This window comes from Callospermophilus lateralis, chromosome 12 (genome assembly GCF_048772815.1).
Source record: "Callospermophilus lateralis isolate mCalLat2 chromosome 12, mCalLat2.hap1, whole genome shotgun sequence".
Taxonomy (NCBI): Eukaryota; Metazoa; Chordata; class Mammalia; order Rodentia; family Sciuridae; genus Callospermophilus; species Callospermophilus lateralis.
In genome coordinates, this window is record NC_135316.1 from 78,415,538 (window position 1) to 78,430,893 (window position 15,356).

At 39.1% G+C, this 15,356-nt stretch overlaps 1 protein-coding gene across 1 annotated transcript in view; it reads right to left on the bottom strand.

Annotated features, from left to right (window-relative positions):
• Window positions 1-12,343: 12,343 nt before the first annotated feature.
• The window catches only part of Frem2 (FRAS1 related extracellular matrix 2), a 162,941-nt gene continuing 159,928 nt past the window's right edge, over window positions 12,344-15,356 (bottom strand). Inside the window, exons 22-24 of the mRNA XM_076872483.1 lie at window positions 14,462-14,649; window positions 14,084-14,230; window positions 12,344-12,856 (exon numbers count right to left, since the gene is read on the bottom strand). Coding sequence (XP_076728598.1) covers window positions 12,344-12,856; window positions 14,084-14,230; window positions 14,462-14,649 — 848 coding nt within the window. The remainder of the gene's footprint in view (window positions 12,857-14,083; window positions 14,231-14,461; window positions 14,650-15,356) is intronic.

The following is a 15,356-nucleotide window of genomic DNA, read 5'->3' on the forward strand; positions in this document are numbered from 1 at the left end:
AAATCAAAGCTTTATTTCTAAAATCAACCCACAAAATAGTTGAGACGATTCTTGGGCATTTTATTTATTTTTGCCCTTTTATTGTGCTGTTTAAGGAAATCATATCTCCAGACAGACCTTCTATTCAGTAAAAAATCATGACTGCTTCAATGATGCTGGGAAAACAAATCTGGGAGACAGACCAAGAGATAAGACTGCAGGTGCTCTGTTTCCTTGTGTTACCAAAGAATGTGGGCATGAACACCCCCTTACCCTTGTCTCCCTACGTGTGGTGGTGGGGACAACCTATGGTTATAGGGCCCTGAAAACCTTAGCTTCCATCTCTGAACCTGCAAATTTCCAAACCTTCAACAGAAAGACATGAAAGTCATGGTTTAGACTATCCTAGTATAGAAAAGAACCCAAGTATAGATTGTTTCCAAAAGTTTTCCTTTGTTTTCTCTTTTTGTATTTGACAAAATAAGAAATTTCTCTGCCAATACAGTTTTTCTTTAGCTTGCTTGCTGGCAACGTTGTATTTTTTCTGTTAAAGGAAACAGCAAAACACAAAACTCAGTCTTCCTTTACTGCTTCAAATCAGAAAAGAAAAATGCTAAGGGGATGTGACGTCCTGTCAATCATCTTGGGTATGCAAAAGAGGCAGGCACATCACGGGAAAGAAGCAGAGGCCAAGTTGCGTTCAGGGAGCTTGATTGTGTGTATCTATTTGTACAGATGTCGCTGACTCCTAAGGTTCTGTCTCCCTACTTGTGGTGGTGGGGACAACCTATGGTTACAGGGCCCTGAAAACAAAAGAAGACAACTCACTGGCAGATTGTGCAAAAAAAAAAAAAATAAATAAAAAAAAATAAAAGTTGATTTCAGGAAACATGATTACTGTTTAATGTTATTTTAGATGGAAATTCAAATTGTTGAAAATCCCTTCTGAGGGTCTTTTGGATATTTGAAACTTTTATTCTTTGCCTCATAAAAAAAGAACCATTAATTAATTAGAGTTTGGCAAGGAGAACTGAGTTTTCATTGTTCTTTGTCCAAAACTTCATTTATTTCAGATTTCCCAAAACATGTTCCTGTCTTGTTCCTCACTGTGCACAGTTCCTAGAGCACCTGTCATGGCTAGAACAATGGTCAAGAGATTAATCACAGCAGGAACAGATAATTAATAATGGCTTCCCATGTGTTTTTCTTTTCCTTTTTCTCTTTTCTGAGGGAGTGAGATGGAGAAAGTATAGTCTTTAGTTGTTGAGAGCCACAGCCGAAGGACGCCGCAGTCTGGCTGGGCACAAATCACGAGCCACCACACAGCTTGTAGATTCAAACAGCAATTCTTTATTCCCCATCTCACACCAGCCTTCTACAAACACGTTCTGGGGAAATCCACGTTCTCTGCCCAAATCCACACCTCCACTGGGCTTCTGTCTCCCAAATATACTGTCTGACCCTAAGAACTCAAGAGGAACTCAGGCAGCAGGGTAAGCCCTATTCTAAATGGGGAACGCCCTAATCTCCTATTATGCTAAACCGGGAACACCCTAAACACTGATCTGCCCTGGTCCTTGAGCAAGGTCACCTTACATGCAATGTCGCTGCAAAATGTCCTATTTCCACGAGTCCTTCCACTAAAGAAATGTGGGGGTACGCTGGCAAGGAAATTGTCGTACCTACTTGGCTGATGGCTCCCAGCAGAAAGGGCCCCAGCAAACTTTCAGACTGCCAGCTGATGATTGGCTCACAGCGCCCCAGCAACATCTAGCTGATTGGCTCCTCTGCGGTGAAGCTCATTGGGCTGTTTCCCTGCACCAGCAACATCTAGCTGATTGGCTCCTCTGCGGTGAAGCTCACTGGGCTGTTTCCCTGCCCTTTCAGGCCACGGAGCTGCTCACTGGGGGACTTTTTGGCTCCACCCGTGCGACCCAGCCAATCGGCCTCAAGAGCAAGAGGATTGTGGTGTTAGAGTCTGTAAACAAGTCTGGATGGCGCCTGGCAAAATGCCAGAGGGAGTGGTTTGTGAAGTAACAAAAGCGAGCCATTAAGTGTGGAGATTCCTTATTGGTTGACTGCTGTATCTATTTTATGCTAATTAGATAAGCTGTGTAAAATGTATAAATACTGCTCTTATTCTACAATAAAGGGCTCTCACTCCTGCTGCATCAATCTACACAAGTTATTCGTCACCCCCCCCCCCCTTATTCTGCTGCAGCCTGCCTGCGGCATTGTGGGAGGTGTGGAGGCTGGTGGTTGGGGAGTGTGGCTTGTGGGAAGCCGGTGGTGGCAGTTGGGCTCTGAGGGTTTTTTCCGGAGGAGCTGTTTTGTTTGGCCTGTGTGGTTCTAAAAATAAAGTTTCTTTCTTTTGACAAGTGTCTCCTGAATTGTGCCCAGCCAGACTGCGGCATTTCCTTTTTCTCTTTTCTGAGGGAGTGAGATGGAGAAAGTATAGTCTTTAGTTTTATTAATTTGACTTTGATTGCGAGAGTCTTTATCTTTACTGCCTTATTTCCGGATATAAGTAAATATCTTGGTATCGTAGTCCATATCTGGTAGCTATGATAAAATACACAAGGCTGGGTACTTTATAAGGTAAAGAGGTTTGTTTAGCTCATAGTTTTGGAGGTGGAAAGTCCAAGATCAGGTGATTGCAATTGTTCTGTATTTGGCGAGCTCCTCTGGCTTTATCACAATTGGTTGTTCAGCTTTACATAGAGGGGGCAAATGCTAGAGTGGTGAGCAGAAGAGAGATTTGAAGAAGGTGTCAGCTCACTTATAACAACTCACTCTTGCAAATCCAATCTAGTCCCATGAGAGTTACAGCTCTTGAGAGTCAGCACTGATTCAAATGTGGTTCCCCAAATGACCTCAACATCTCTTAACAGGTACCACCTCATATAGATTCTATTAACATTGTGACACTGTGGACAATGTCTATTTTTGGGGAAAACCCACATCTGAATCATAGCACTTGCAGTCAACCAGGCCCTGGTCCTTCTCTTAAAAACTACTTACCTCTGCCCTAAAACAGACTGGAAGAGCCAACAAGTATAGGTATGTAGGCAAGAAGTATTTTGGGAGCAGGTAGCAGAGCGGTAAACCTAGTGGCAGAGACAGAAGCATTTTCTGATTCTCTCCTGTACCATTCAGCCTTGGTCAGATCAGAGTACTATTCACTCCCATCTCATCCTTTATAGCATGATGGTAATTTAATACATTAGGGCGAGTATTTGTGTAATTCAAGGTCTTTCCTCCATTCTGGAAGCCCATAATGGTATTGAGTAGCTGACAACCACCAATGAACTTCCTACTTGCCACGGTACCGTGTGCATCTTTAAACAGAGGAAAAAACGAGTAAGATTAAACTGTTACACCTGGTTGTCTGATCACTGCTATTCCTGCTATTCTTGCCTTCTGCAAACCGACACTGCTGTGGTGGACATCTGTGCTGGGGGTGCCTTATGACAGTTAGGACTCTGCTTTTTGTCAGCCTGCACTGGGGAAAGTGTACAGGTAGAATTTAGATTCATAAAAATTGATTTCACCCCTAACCACACAGTAAATTCTGGCCACAAAACCTCAGATTTTACATAACACATTGGCTCCCTGTGGAGAGCGTGCGTTTATTCCTGGATAAGCAGGTGTGTTTAGTTCTTCATATTGACGCCTTACCCTGGCTGCTCCAGCCATTAGCCTTTCCTCAGGAAGGAGAAACACTGTCTCTTGAAACCTTGTTCATTAAGCCACATTGTCCTGTCGCGCCCCCTCCTGTCATCACATTTAGCTGGAGCAGCAAGTCCCCAAAGACGCAGGATGGTGTTAGGTTGAGTAAATGCTGGGTTCTCACTTATCACAGGGCTAGTCGCTGTCACCAGAGACAGTGAATTGATCATTATTTTTGCTCTTCTCTCTGTTGTTCCCGAAATTTTTAAAAGAAAGAATTAAAGAGCTAGTAGATATAAGTAGGTGGTAGTTCTGAATTGACTGGGGTCAAATGTCAGTGTTTCTTCCTATTCTAATTATTTTAACCACAACAAAAATCATCTCTAGACTCACATGTATTCTAAGTCACTTGGATTTTACTCAGTTCTCTCTAAAGAGGAACTTTCTTTGCCGTGGTATTGTTTTCCTGTTGACTGTACTTGTGATACACAATTGTTTAATAATTCTGTAAAAGTATTGTGAATACTTGAGTAATACTCATTACTCTCTTAAAGACTCATCTCATGTTAATGAGCTTTAAGCTCCAGTAGCTGTTTCTATCAATTTTGATTAAAAATGTCCTTTTTGAGTGATATCTACCTCCTCACCTCCATTCCTAACTGTAGTAGGGGTCCACCCAGGAAAACCTGATGTTGGACATTAGGCTAACTCTTTAAGAGTTTCATCTATCAATTGTTTGGCCTTTATGGATGGCTGTTACAATCAGATTTGTATGTCAGTTGCTTCAGTCTTATAAGCTCTTATTTCGTGAAAATTTTATAGCCTAGCCTATGAATTTGCATTCGTGGAGTGCACAAAGATTCAGGACTGAGAGGCTGACTTACCATCTTGAAGCGATGCGCTGGAGTACATTTGTATTGGCTAGTGGGAATCAACGGTTAAATTTTTATGAACTTTTCAAACTGATTGATTTCATGTTGATAGCTTGAAATTGGCCACAATGGAAGCATTTACAGGAAGAAATCAGCAAATGTTCATTTGGGACTCTGTTTTCCTCTGAGAACCGGCTGGTAAAATATAGCAGCTCACCACTGACTTGTTAAACCATGCACTCCCCTTCCATTTGCTAACTATGTGTTTTTGATGCTTTGACCCCTCTGGCCTTGCTGATCCTGGATGGACTACTCCTCCAAAGGTAGTCCATTCTCAGAGATGATAAAAAATTACCCCGTGGGTACACCTTCCATAGGCAGCCCAACCAATCAGAGCCATACTTGAATTACTGGCTCCCTCCATCATGGGCTACTATCCACATGTCACTCAAGGGCCAGGCACCAGAAAATTAGTGAAAGGCCCGAGCCTCAGAGCCCACTGAAAGTATCCAAACTAACCCATCCAAAACCTGCTTACCCTGCCTCGTTCTTTATGCCCACAGAAACCACAATAAAGGCTTTTGCTCAACCCCGTCTCCTGACCAACCTGGTCCTTCCCTCTATGGCTTTCCATGGTGTGGCATGCCCGATCCTCTTGAGAACTGTGAATGAACCATGCCATATTTTTAATAGCAATCATCTGCTCCTCAGTTGGCATTGCAATAACTCAACAACAATAAAAGCTACAATGAAAAGCACCAACTCATAAACCTGGAGTCTCATCTCATAGAGGGACTACTTTTCTCTAATTCATCAAAACAGAGTGGGTACCTGTTTTCATGTTCACAAAGGGCCCATAGAAATGAAACACTGGCCTCCCACAGAAAAACATAAACCTAAAAACTATAAACAAGCTCCTTTGATTCAGGGAGACTCAGGGTTTATGGCAGGGAGATTTTACCTGCAATGGCCCTTGAGGCTTTTTCTTATGACACTTGGGTATCACCAGTGTATCCTAAGTTAGTGATTTAAAAAAATATTTAGGTAAAGTAGTAGAAGGAGATGAGTAACCTGTCCTCATCAGAAGTGGCTGAACTATATCAGGTCATCGTTATTTTTTTTTTTTTTTAAAGAGAGAGAGAGGTAGAGAGAGAGAGAGAGAGAGAGAGAGAGAGAGAGAGAGAGAGAGAATTTTAATATTTATTTTTTAGTTATCGGCAGGCACAACATCTTTGTTTGTATGTGGTGCTGAGGATTGAACCCGGGCCGCACGCACGCCAGGCGAGCGCGCTACCGCTTGAACCACATCCCCAGCCCCAGGTCATCGTTATTGTGGGTCTTAAATTCAGCTCAGAGTAACCAGACATGGTGACCAGTCCATGTCAGCAGTAAAGCCCAGACTGACTGATTCACCCTCATCAGTTGAAGCTGGGCAGGGTTTCCTGATTACAGCAGGGTCTAGGCACCCACCTGCCTTGGCCAAATGATTAGTCACTCCCAATGTGTTGTTTCCTTTAAATATACATTGCCCTTCGAAGACTTCAAGGCTCTATCTACACCCTTTATAAGTGGTGGTTAGGTTCCAGGACCTGTGAGTATATCCTGCTGAAGAGTGGCAAATATTTACCACCCTTATCTGGGCACACGTGTCCCAGTCTGGAGGCCTGTATAAGTTCAAGTCTCCCGCATGGCATACGGAAGGAATTTGTGATTTTAGTGTAATCGAAAGTTCCAGAATGAACTTTACATCATGTACAACCACAAGAATGGGAAGTTATACTCCATGTATGTATGATATGTCAAAATCCATTCTACTGTCATGCATAACTAAAAAGAATAACAAAAAAAATTACAGAATGCACCACAAAAACTTGACCATTTGGACATTCGTATTTGTATGTGCTTTATTTATATTAAAGATGTGATATACTTTGAAGGAAAACAGGGGTAGTTATGAAACACAAATGGTAGCAAGAGTTATTTTGGACATGACTGTAAGACTGGATGTCTCCAAATTATTTGTAAAATTATATTCCCAGGAATAAACTTCAATATCCAGCAAATATGCAGTAACTCAGCAAACATATAAAGAAAAAAAAAACCCAAAACAACAACAACAAAAAAAAAACAAAACTAGACCCTGTTGGATTTTGAAGAATTCCCATGGGAAAATAACAAAGGCTATTAAGTTCTGCAAATAATTCTATTACACACAGATATGTCACTCAGTGGCCAGATAAATACACATTTACTAAGTGTTATGGAGGCCACTTGGGAAGGAAGGAAGCACTTAATACAATTATAAAACACACAGCTCCTTGTTCAGGATAAAGTTTTCTTTAACACACAAATGGGCTTTAAAAACATCTTGCCAAAAACTTGGACTCCTGAAGTCACAGTGAAAGGCTCTGCTTTGTACCATTTTTTTTTTCTTTTGTAATGTGTACTATTTTGACCCTCACAGAAATTCTCTTTTATTCTGACCAGTGACTACTTCTCCATATTTTAAGTAATTTTTATAATCATGCTCTTAATTTTTAATTTTGAAAAACATACACTATTTTTTTCCTTCTTAGGCCACAATAATGACAATTCTCATGTGAGAGAATGATCCAAATGTTGGAAATGATAAATATCCATAGTAGAAACTCATGTGATGTCTGTGAGTGACCATGTAATCAGGGAAGGTGCCATCTGGCTAATCCAAAACACTTTATGTCTTTAATAATTATAATTCAAAACGGATAACAACGGATAACGTGGTTAATATTTTAACAATTTCTTTTGGCTACCAATTCCATTGCAAAGTCTTCAATCATCCCAAAGAATTTCATCTGTGTGATCTTTGACCTTTGATTTGTACTCCATGAAATCTCTAAAGGGATTTTTTTTACATCTTAAATGTCAAGGTTGAATTTCCACTGAGGAAAAAAAATGAAGGCACAGATTGTCAGTACATTATTCAATATGATGAATTACATTATTCAATTTTGATTTTGGCAGGAAATTGTTTTTCCTTTCACCCCAAAGCTTTGACATTTTGTACAGAAAGGAGTATACTACCACGCCTGTAATCCTGGTGACTCAGGAGGCTAAAGCAGGAAGATTGCAAGTTTGAGATGATTTAGGGAGATCCTGTCTCAAAATAAAAATTATAACAGATAAAAGGCTGGGGATGTAGCTCAGTGGAGCAGGACCCCGGATTTAATCCTGAGTACCCCAAAGGAAAAAAGGAAAAAAAAAGACTTAGTTCATTAAGTTAAAAGGGAGGGTGCAAAAAAGGACAGAAAGAGAGGGAGGGAGGGAGGGAAGGGGGGGGAGAGAGAGAGAGAGAGAGAGAGAGGGAGAGAGAGAGAGAGAGAGAGAGAGAGAGAGAGAGAGAGAGAGATTAAATGCTTTTGAAAAACAGGTTTGCAAATTTAATATTCTGATTTTTCTCCCAATAAAATCAAATCGAGAGAGAGACTCAGTTTAGTATATTTTGTTTTATCAACTTTTGTTCAGCTTTCTTTTAAAAAGTTTTCTATGTAATCTTTCTAATGGAAGGAAGGTAAATATCTTGTTCTGTTTTAAAGTCTTAACCCAAACACCTAGTCAAATCTCCAAGCCTTTTATTTCTTAATATGAACGGATATGAAAAAGGGAAGAAATAGAAAGGAATACCTTGAAATTTTCTGTCATTACAATGCAATAATAGAATTAATTCTAGGGAAATGTCTTGAGAAAACATATTAATGTTTGGACTAACATTCCCACAAACGACCTTTCTGTTGACCTTGACAATCATATGAGTTATTTCAATTAGAACTATGTCTTTAGGATCATTTCCATTTAGAAATGACGAGTTTATTTTTATTTTTTTTTGTGTGTGTGTTTGTGTGTGTGTGTGTGTGTGTGTGTGTTAGAGAGAGAGAGAGAGAGAGAGAGAGAGAGAGAGAGAGAGAGAGAAACACACAGGGAATACTAGTATTTGTAGTTTCCTGCCAAATTAGACATTTCTGATTCTTGATAAGTTAAACTATTTGAACATTTGAGTTCCATTCTTGTGCCTCAAGTTTGGTGAAAAGACTTGTTTTCATCTTTTTATTATTGCTACTATGGCTAGAAAAATGAGAGTTTTAAAGAATGGTAAAATGCTTGTTTTCATAATAATACAATTATGAAAATTTCCAATTTGTAAAACATTTGCACTTTTAACAACAACATTTTTTATTTTTCCTACTAAAGCACTGAATTGGTGTCCAAGATAATATTAAATAGATATTTTCAAAATAAAGTTTTCAACTTTTAAAATCTAAGTGTCCTTACATTTAATTCTAATGTTGGTACTTTCACATAGCTCTATCTGGAAATATTTTGAGACATATGAGGAAAGGCTCTCAATTATTTTTACACAGATCTATTTTCAATGTAAACCTTGGAGTGGGTATCCTGGAAAAAATTAAAGGTAAGATGACTTGTTAAAGCTCTGCTGCTGCCTATAGAACTAAATCCCTTCCTATTGAGCCTCCCTCTTATCACCATGCCACATAGGGAGCTGACAGCAGGATTCTAGTTGGTCTTTACTCATATGGTTCAAACATGGCAGAGCTGAGATTTCAGGACATTCTGATGATGCTAAAGAAGGAAGAGTTTCATCCTGTGCAGCCCATTCTTAGAATACAATGGGCCTATCATCTACTAAGAGGAAAAGAAAATACAGTGCCACCTGCAGTACAACAATGTACTTCCTCTGGATGAGTTTGTAAAGGTTAAATCCATCAAATGATTGATTTGAAATATTTTGCATGGGGTTCTTTTAGATGGGAAAGAGTGGACTCTAATTTTGGTGCTGTAGAGAGATTTTTTTTTTTTTTAAACGTGGTCCACAGATATGCCTGGTGTGTCCTTGGTCCAGGAAAGAACCTAATGCAATTCTTGACACTTTAGTTCAAGGGAAGAGCCCCTACCCATGGTGGACAGGAAGAGTATCTAGGTTTCTACACAGTCTCTCAGAATGGCTAACCATTTCCAAGTGAGCATTCAGTAAATGCTAACTGAAGAAATGAAAGGAAACAAATTAAATGATACCATCACTAAAATTTACTTATGTATTTTAATGATGCATGGTTCATATGCTTAGAAGAGCCACTAATAGCAATATTTATTTTTTGTTTTTATTATGTAATATCAACAAGACATTGATTGGGGTCAGAAAATAATGAGAAACTAAACAGTTATTAATGCCGAGAACCTGTTCTCTATGGAAGTTATTTAATGTATTTTTTTCTGATAATAAAAGAATACTTCTATAAAAACAAAAATACTGAGAGTAAGGGTCAATTTTATTGAACAACAAAAATTATTTTTTTCTACTTAAAATAATTTTGAAGATAATCAATGTTTATTACATCACATATTTAGTAATTAGAATTTTTAAAAATGATGCATATATCCCAAGTAATTTGTATGTAAGAAAGTTATATCTGCATATTTCCCACAGACTACTTTCTTTTTAATAGGATTGAAAGAAGAGACAGGGGAGAGAAAAAGAAGAGATGGGCAGAGAGGAAGGAATTTCTTTCGGTTAGGGAAGAAAAGACTTGTTTCATATTTAATAAGCTCTCCAATTTCTAGATAGTAGCTTCATTAGACCAATGCATTGCAGAGCATAGTCTGGTAAAACCAGCCTGGCCAATGACTCAAAACAGACTTATAATGACGCTTCATTGAATATTGTATTCACTTGTAAGTGAGACCCAGAGGTTGCATTGCATGATAGGCTCTGGAGTTCTTAACTGCTAAAGTATCAGAAAGTTGATTGAGAATACTTATTGCGTCTGCCTACATAAACTGAACCCAATACAAAGAAGTAAAAAAGTCCATGCACTATTTGAAGCTGCTTAATTCATGTTAATTCCCATACAAATTATGAGGTAGCCAAAGATGTAGTGAAGCATCTACCAGAAGTCAAGCAAGAGAAAGGAGGATAATTAAGAAAGTATCACCATAGAAGATTACAGTCTGTTCTTTAAAAGACTTTTGTAAAGTGCAGAGCTGCCTAAAAGAAAGGAGGCAAGTATCAGTCACTTTTTAACCTCTCTACCAGTACCATGTAGCTTCTGTTTTTTAAACCAAGAGATGGTTGGTACATGGATACACCAAATGAAGATGTGCATATATGACCTGAGAAGAAATTTGCCTTCTAAAAATCTCCATTCCGCCAGAATGTTCACTTTGGCCAGATTCTGGTTGGAAGTTGAAGGGGATTCCATGAAACATTTGAGAGTTCATCCTTAGACATTGTTCTTTTTATCCTGATTTTATTTTTGTTTCAAATATGCTTACTAGCTTTTGCAAGACTGGTCATTAAACTACTGAAATTTTCTTTTTCCAACCCAATTCTCTGTCATTTGGTAAAAAATACATTTTTTTTTGCAGGAAAAGCAATAGGTGGTTTGAGAGAACCAAGAAATTTCACTCAAGTTCCCTATGTTTGAGGGGGTGATTGATTAGTAGTGTTATAGATTATATTTTTAATTAGTGAGTGGCACCTCACTGTAGCAGTTCACTGAACTGGGGATGCCAAGGGTGATGCTCTATTCTTGGATCAAAAAACAATATGATCCATGATGCTTGGCACATCCAAGACCATTCCTGGAAAGACAACCACAGAGATTCCCATCATTTGGATCAGATGCTGACAAGAAGTGTAATAAAAATTCCTATGGCCAACTTAAGTTCTGGATGTTATTGTATGGTTATGCTACTCTGAGGACAAATCTCATTTGCCATGTATCAAAATGTCCTTTCATTCTATAAAGTAGGTATCAGAGGCACCCTGGTTATACATATTATGTTAATAAATATCACCTTTGCCATCTTTAAAGATGTTTCTTATTATCATTTATGGGTTCAATACTGCAAACAGCTAGGCTCAGTTCTTACAGAACATTGTCTGGTAGTGAATCTGATGCGAAGGCATTTCTCTGTCAATATCAACAATACTCTCGTTTTCCACAAATGTTCAGCACCAGTAAGGTATATTCCTATGTAAAAAAACAAAAAACAAAACAAAACAAAACAAAACAAAAACTACTATTCCTTATTAGACATGCAAATCGGGCAGTCTCTCTAAAAACTCTCTTCCAGAATGAACATATTCTTTGGTTTAATTTAGAATTAAATAAGCAAATGAAGAAAGAAGGGTTTGAGGAAGATGAGAAGCAATTCAAATCCAAGTGAGTGAGTGAGCTCCTCTCTATCTTTGCATCCACTCTTTCCCAAATAGTAGAAAAAGGTGATTTATGGGTTAAACTAGCCCTGGTCATAATTCTATGCCGTCTTCACCTAAGAAAACTTGTCATAATGAACAGATAGATCATTCCTATTGACTACCAATTAAACCTTTCTAGTAAGATCAGTTACAAATGAATGAACAATGTGATAATTGCACCTTCCAAGTTCACACTAACATAACAACGGACTTCTCTTAAACTCAGGAGAGAGTCTGTTAGCACCTTTGAATTTGTTCATCCCTACAGCAGAGAGAACATGCTGGGAAAAAAAAAAAAAAAAAAGAAGACGTACATTCCTTGCTGTCCATCCATGGCTCCGTGTATGTGTGAATACATCACTGATACCTTCTGGCAAAATAAAAGATGTGGTCTGAATTTGTCCTTGGATGTACAGAACTCAATTAAAAGACATTAGTACAGTTGGGTTCTCTGAGCAGCTTCTTCATCACACAAATCCCCAATTCTCTGCTGTCCATCAGAAGTATTGGGGGATCTATTGTCTTTCCATAGGCACTTGAGGAGAAGGCTGAATTCTAGCTGCAATGGTCACACCTCTGAGCTGTCGCTATGGTGGCTCTGCGGGGGCATCATGGGCTCGCTGCTGCCAGAGCCCTTCGGAGTGTCCTTACCCCTGACGCTTTTCTTGCTTTTGCATATCATTGCTGCAATGACAGTGAGGCAGATGGTGAGTAATCCCACCGCGATGCTGCCCACGATGGTGACCAGACTGACCTCAGAGCTGGGACGGTTGAGCTCCCGGGGTAGGATGCCTTCGGGGGGAACTCTCCCTGCGGGGGTCTGCCTCTTGTTGGTGCGGTCCAGGGCAATGTGCTGGATGTTTGTCCCTCGGTTGTTTTCAGCACCGATGTCCCATGCCAGTGGGGGTGCGCTCCTGATCTCTCTCTTCTTCCGGCTCCCGGTAGTTATCTGTGGCTTCCCTTGATGCATCAGAGAGTGGTACTCATACTCCACACTTCTTTTGCCGATACCTCGATTGGTGTTGTCTTTTGATCTTACTGTATAGATTGTGTGTATATACCATTCTCGGCCCAGAGCAACCTGGAAAACAGCCCTTTTTGTTAGGAAATACGATTCTATGACAACCTGATTCATGACTCTTTACAAGAGAAATTAGGGATAACGAAAAATGATAATTTTTATCCTGACTTAATTTACTCAACACTTTTTGAGAGTATAGAAGTGCAAGGCTCCAGTGTAAAGCACTCTGCGATAACTTCTGCGCAACTCAAAGAAGCGTGCACTGGTGGAATATTGGTATTTGCTGTCACACAATGTGAGTGCTGTAAAGAAGTTTCTTTAGTACATAGTCTAGCTTATTCTTTTAAAAACGAGCAAAGAAGAATCCACAGTAGTTCAGTGACTCGATCAATCTCTCCCAACTAGTTAGTGGCAGAGTTAGAACCAGATCTCAAATCTGACCTTCTGTGCTCTTTCAATATGTGTCGCTGCTTTTTTACAGATAATACCACAGTGGGGAAATATTAACTTTTAAGCTTCTCTAGGATCTGGGAATAGGAGGGATTTTCTGATGACTCTTTGAAGCATTCAGGATTTAGAGAAGTTAGATGTTTTGAGAGATAATAACAAAATTGAAAGAGAAATCATATTTTGCTCTGTTGTTTGAAAAGAGTCAGAATAACAAATATGCTTTCTTAAGATTCCTTCCTTAGGTTGAATGAGAATAACATTCTCCTGTCTGTGCAAAAATCCTGCCTGCATAATTTTCAGTAACTATCCTGAAGGGTGTATTTGCACCCTCAAGGATTCACAATGCCAACACGTCTCTGAATTTGTTGTGTTTGTATTCTCAGTGTTGTTAGGACAGCCTGCGTCTCTCTGCACTCTTGTCTCAGAATTTTTTATCTTCATGGATGGAATCTTTGAGAAGGGAGATCTTGTATATGCTGTACACAATTGTTTTTATGAGCCCATCAGTTCATGTAAGATCATTCTCAAAAGTTGGCCCTGAAAAGTCCCCAGGAAGGAAATTTTCAATAAGAAAAGCAAACTACACAGCTGCCAGGCTTAGCTCTATATTCTGGGCTGAATAACAGTCTTCATTTCATGTAGTCTTAAAACAGTAACACATAAATAAAAATAATAATAGCTAGAATTTATGGACTGCATTTTCCTATTAAATGTTCCCGTTCACTATGTACAATATTACTATTACTTCCATTTATCTAGGAGACATCTGAGGCAGAAATGTCAAGAGTCTTGCACATGGTTATTCAACTTTTTAAAAGGAGCTTGTTTGGGGCCTACCTGAAAGAGTGGTGTTGAGTCGACTTTAAATCCATCAGAGCCAGGCTGATTCACTAAGAGAATGGCTTCAGGGTCATCCACTGCCAGTTTGGCATTAAAGAGGACATTTCCAAAACTGGTGGCTTGTGTCTCTGGTTGAGCTTTGTCCTTTGAGCAATAAGGAAAGTGATGGTTGCTATAGGCAATGTCAATTTTTGCAAGGGCTGATAAGTTTTCCTATTAGTTTTGTGTAATTACAAAGCTTTTTAAGCTTTTACAGATTGACATAAAATGTTACTATTTGATTTAATTTAAAAGGATGATATTGTTTTAAAGTATAAGACCAAAAGACTTAGACTTAAAAATCTATCCAGCTCATGTTTGGATGAAAGCACTTACCACAATTTTAAATCTATACAGAAGTGAAGGAGAGTCGGCTAAACAGCCATATTCTTCATTTGTTGGACTGTACTTGGGGACATAGCCATCAGCTCCAGTGCATAGGAAAACCTTCTCAATGCTGCAGTAAAAGGAATCACCCAGATTCTGGACAGGATCTACCATGACACGACCATAAATTATATCACCTGAAACAGACGTGGCAATGTAATTTCTCTCCTGTGATAGGATGACATCTGCATGATGCTACAGTTTAGAACAATAATGACCCAGAGATTATTTCCTTTGTGTCTGTCATCAAATATGGAAAGCCTTTTCGTTTTAGGATCTGGTCAACTCCCAGGTCTCCAATAAGACCACTTTGTAGAATGACCGAGGCCGTCTAGAGAGGTATGGAGCCTCCGATGCTCAACCCACCAGGGGGAATAATCTGAAAGTCTGGCCTATGATTTGATGTTCATAACATCCCCTTGTGGTTAAAGTCCAGTTTACGCAAATTAATTTTTTAGTGGGTGAGATGTAGACTCATATACTATAGAGTCACACTGAAAAAGAAAACACCAATAAACAGTCTAATTAACTTTATTTGCGTTGGAAAGAGAGTTTAGTGAAACCCCCTGGCATTTAATCACACATTTCTCAGTAATTACTAACCTCTTGGGTATGCTAGGTATTTTTCTAGGTGCTGAGATTATACCATTAAAAAAAGATGGGAACAATATTTTCTTGTGAGGCATTTACAATCTCATGTAGCGGCAGTATTTTAACTTGTGAAAACTGAAAAAATAATTCAAGAAAAACCACAGGCTGCTCTAAGTGTACAGAGGCTAAAAACAGAATAAAGACACCATCCAGTGACATCTGCCCAATTTCAGTGACTCCTCATATCTGCCGG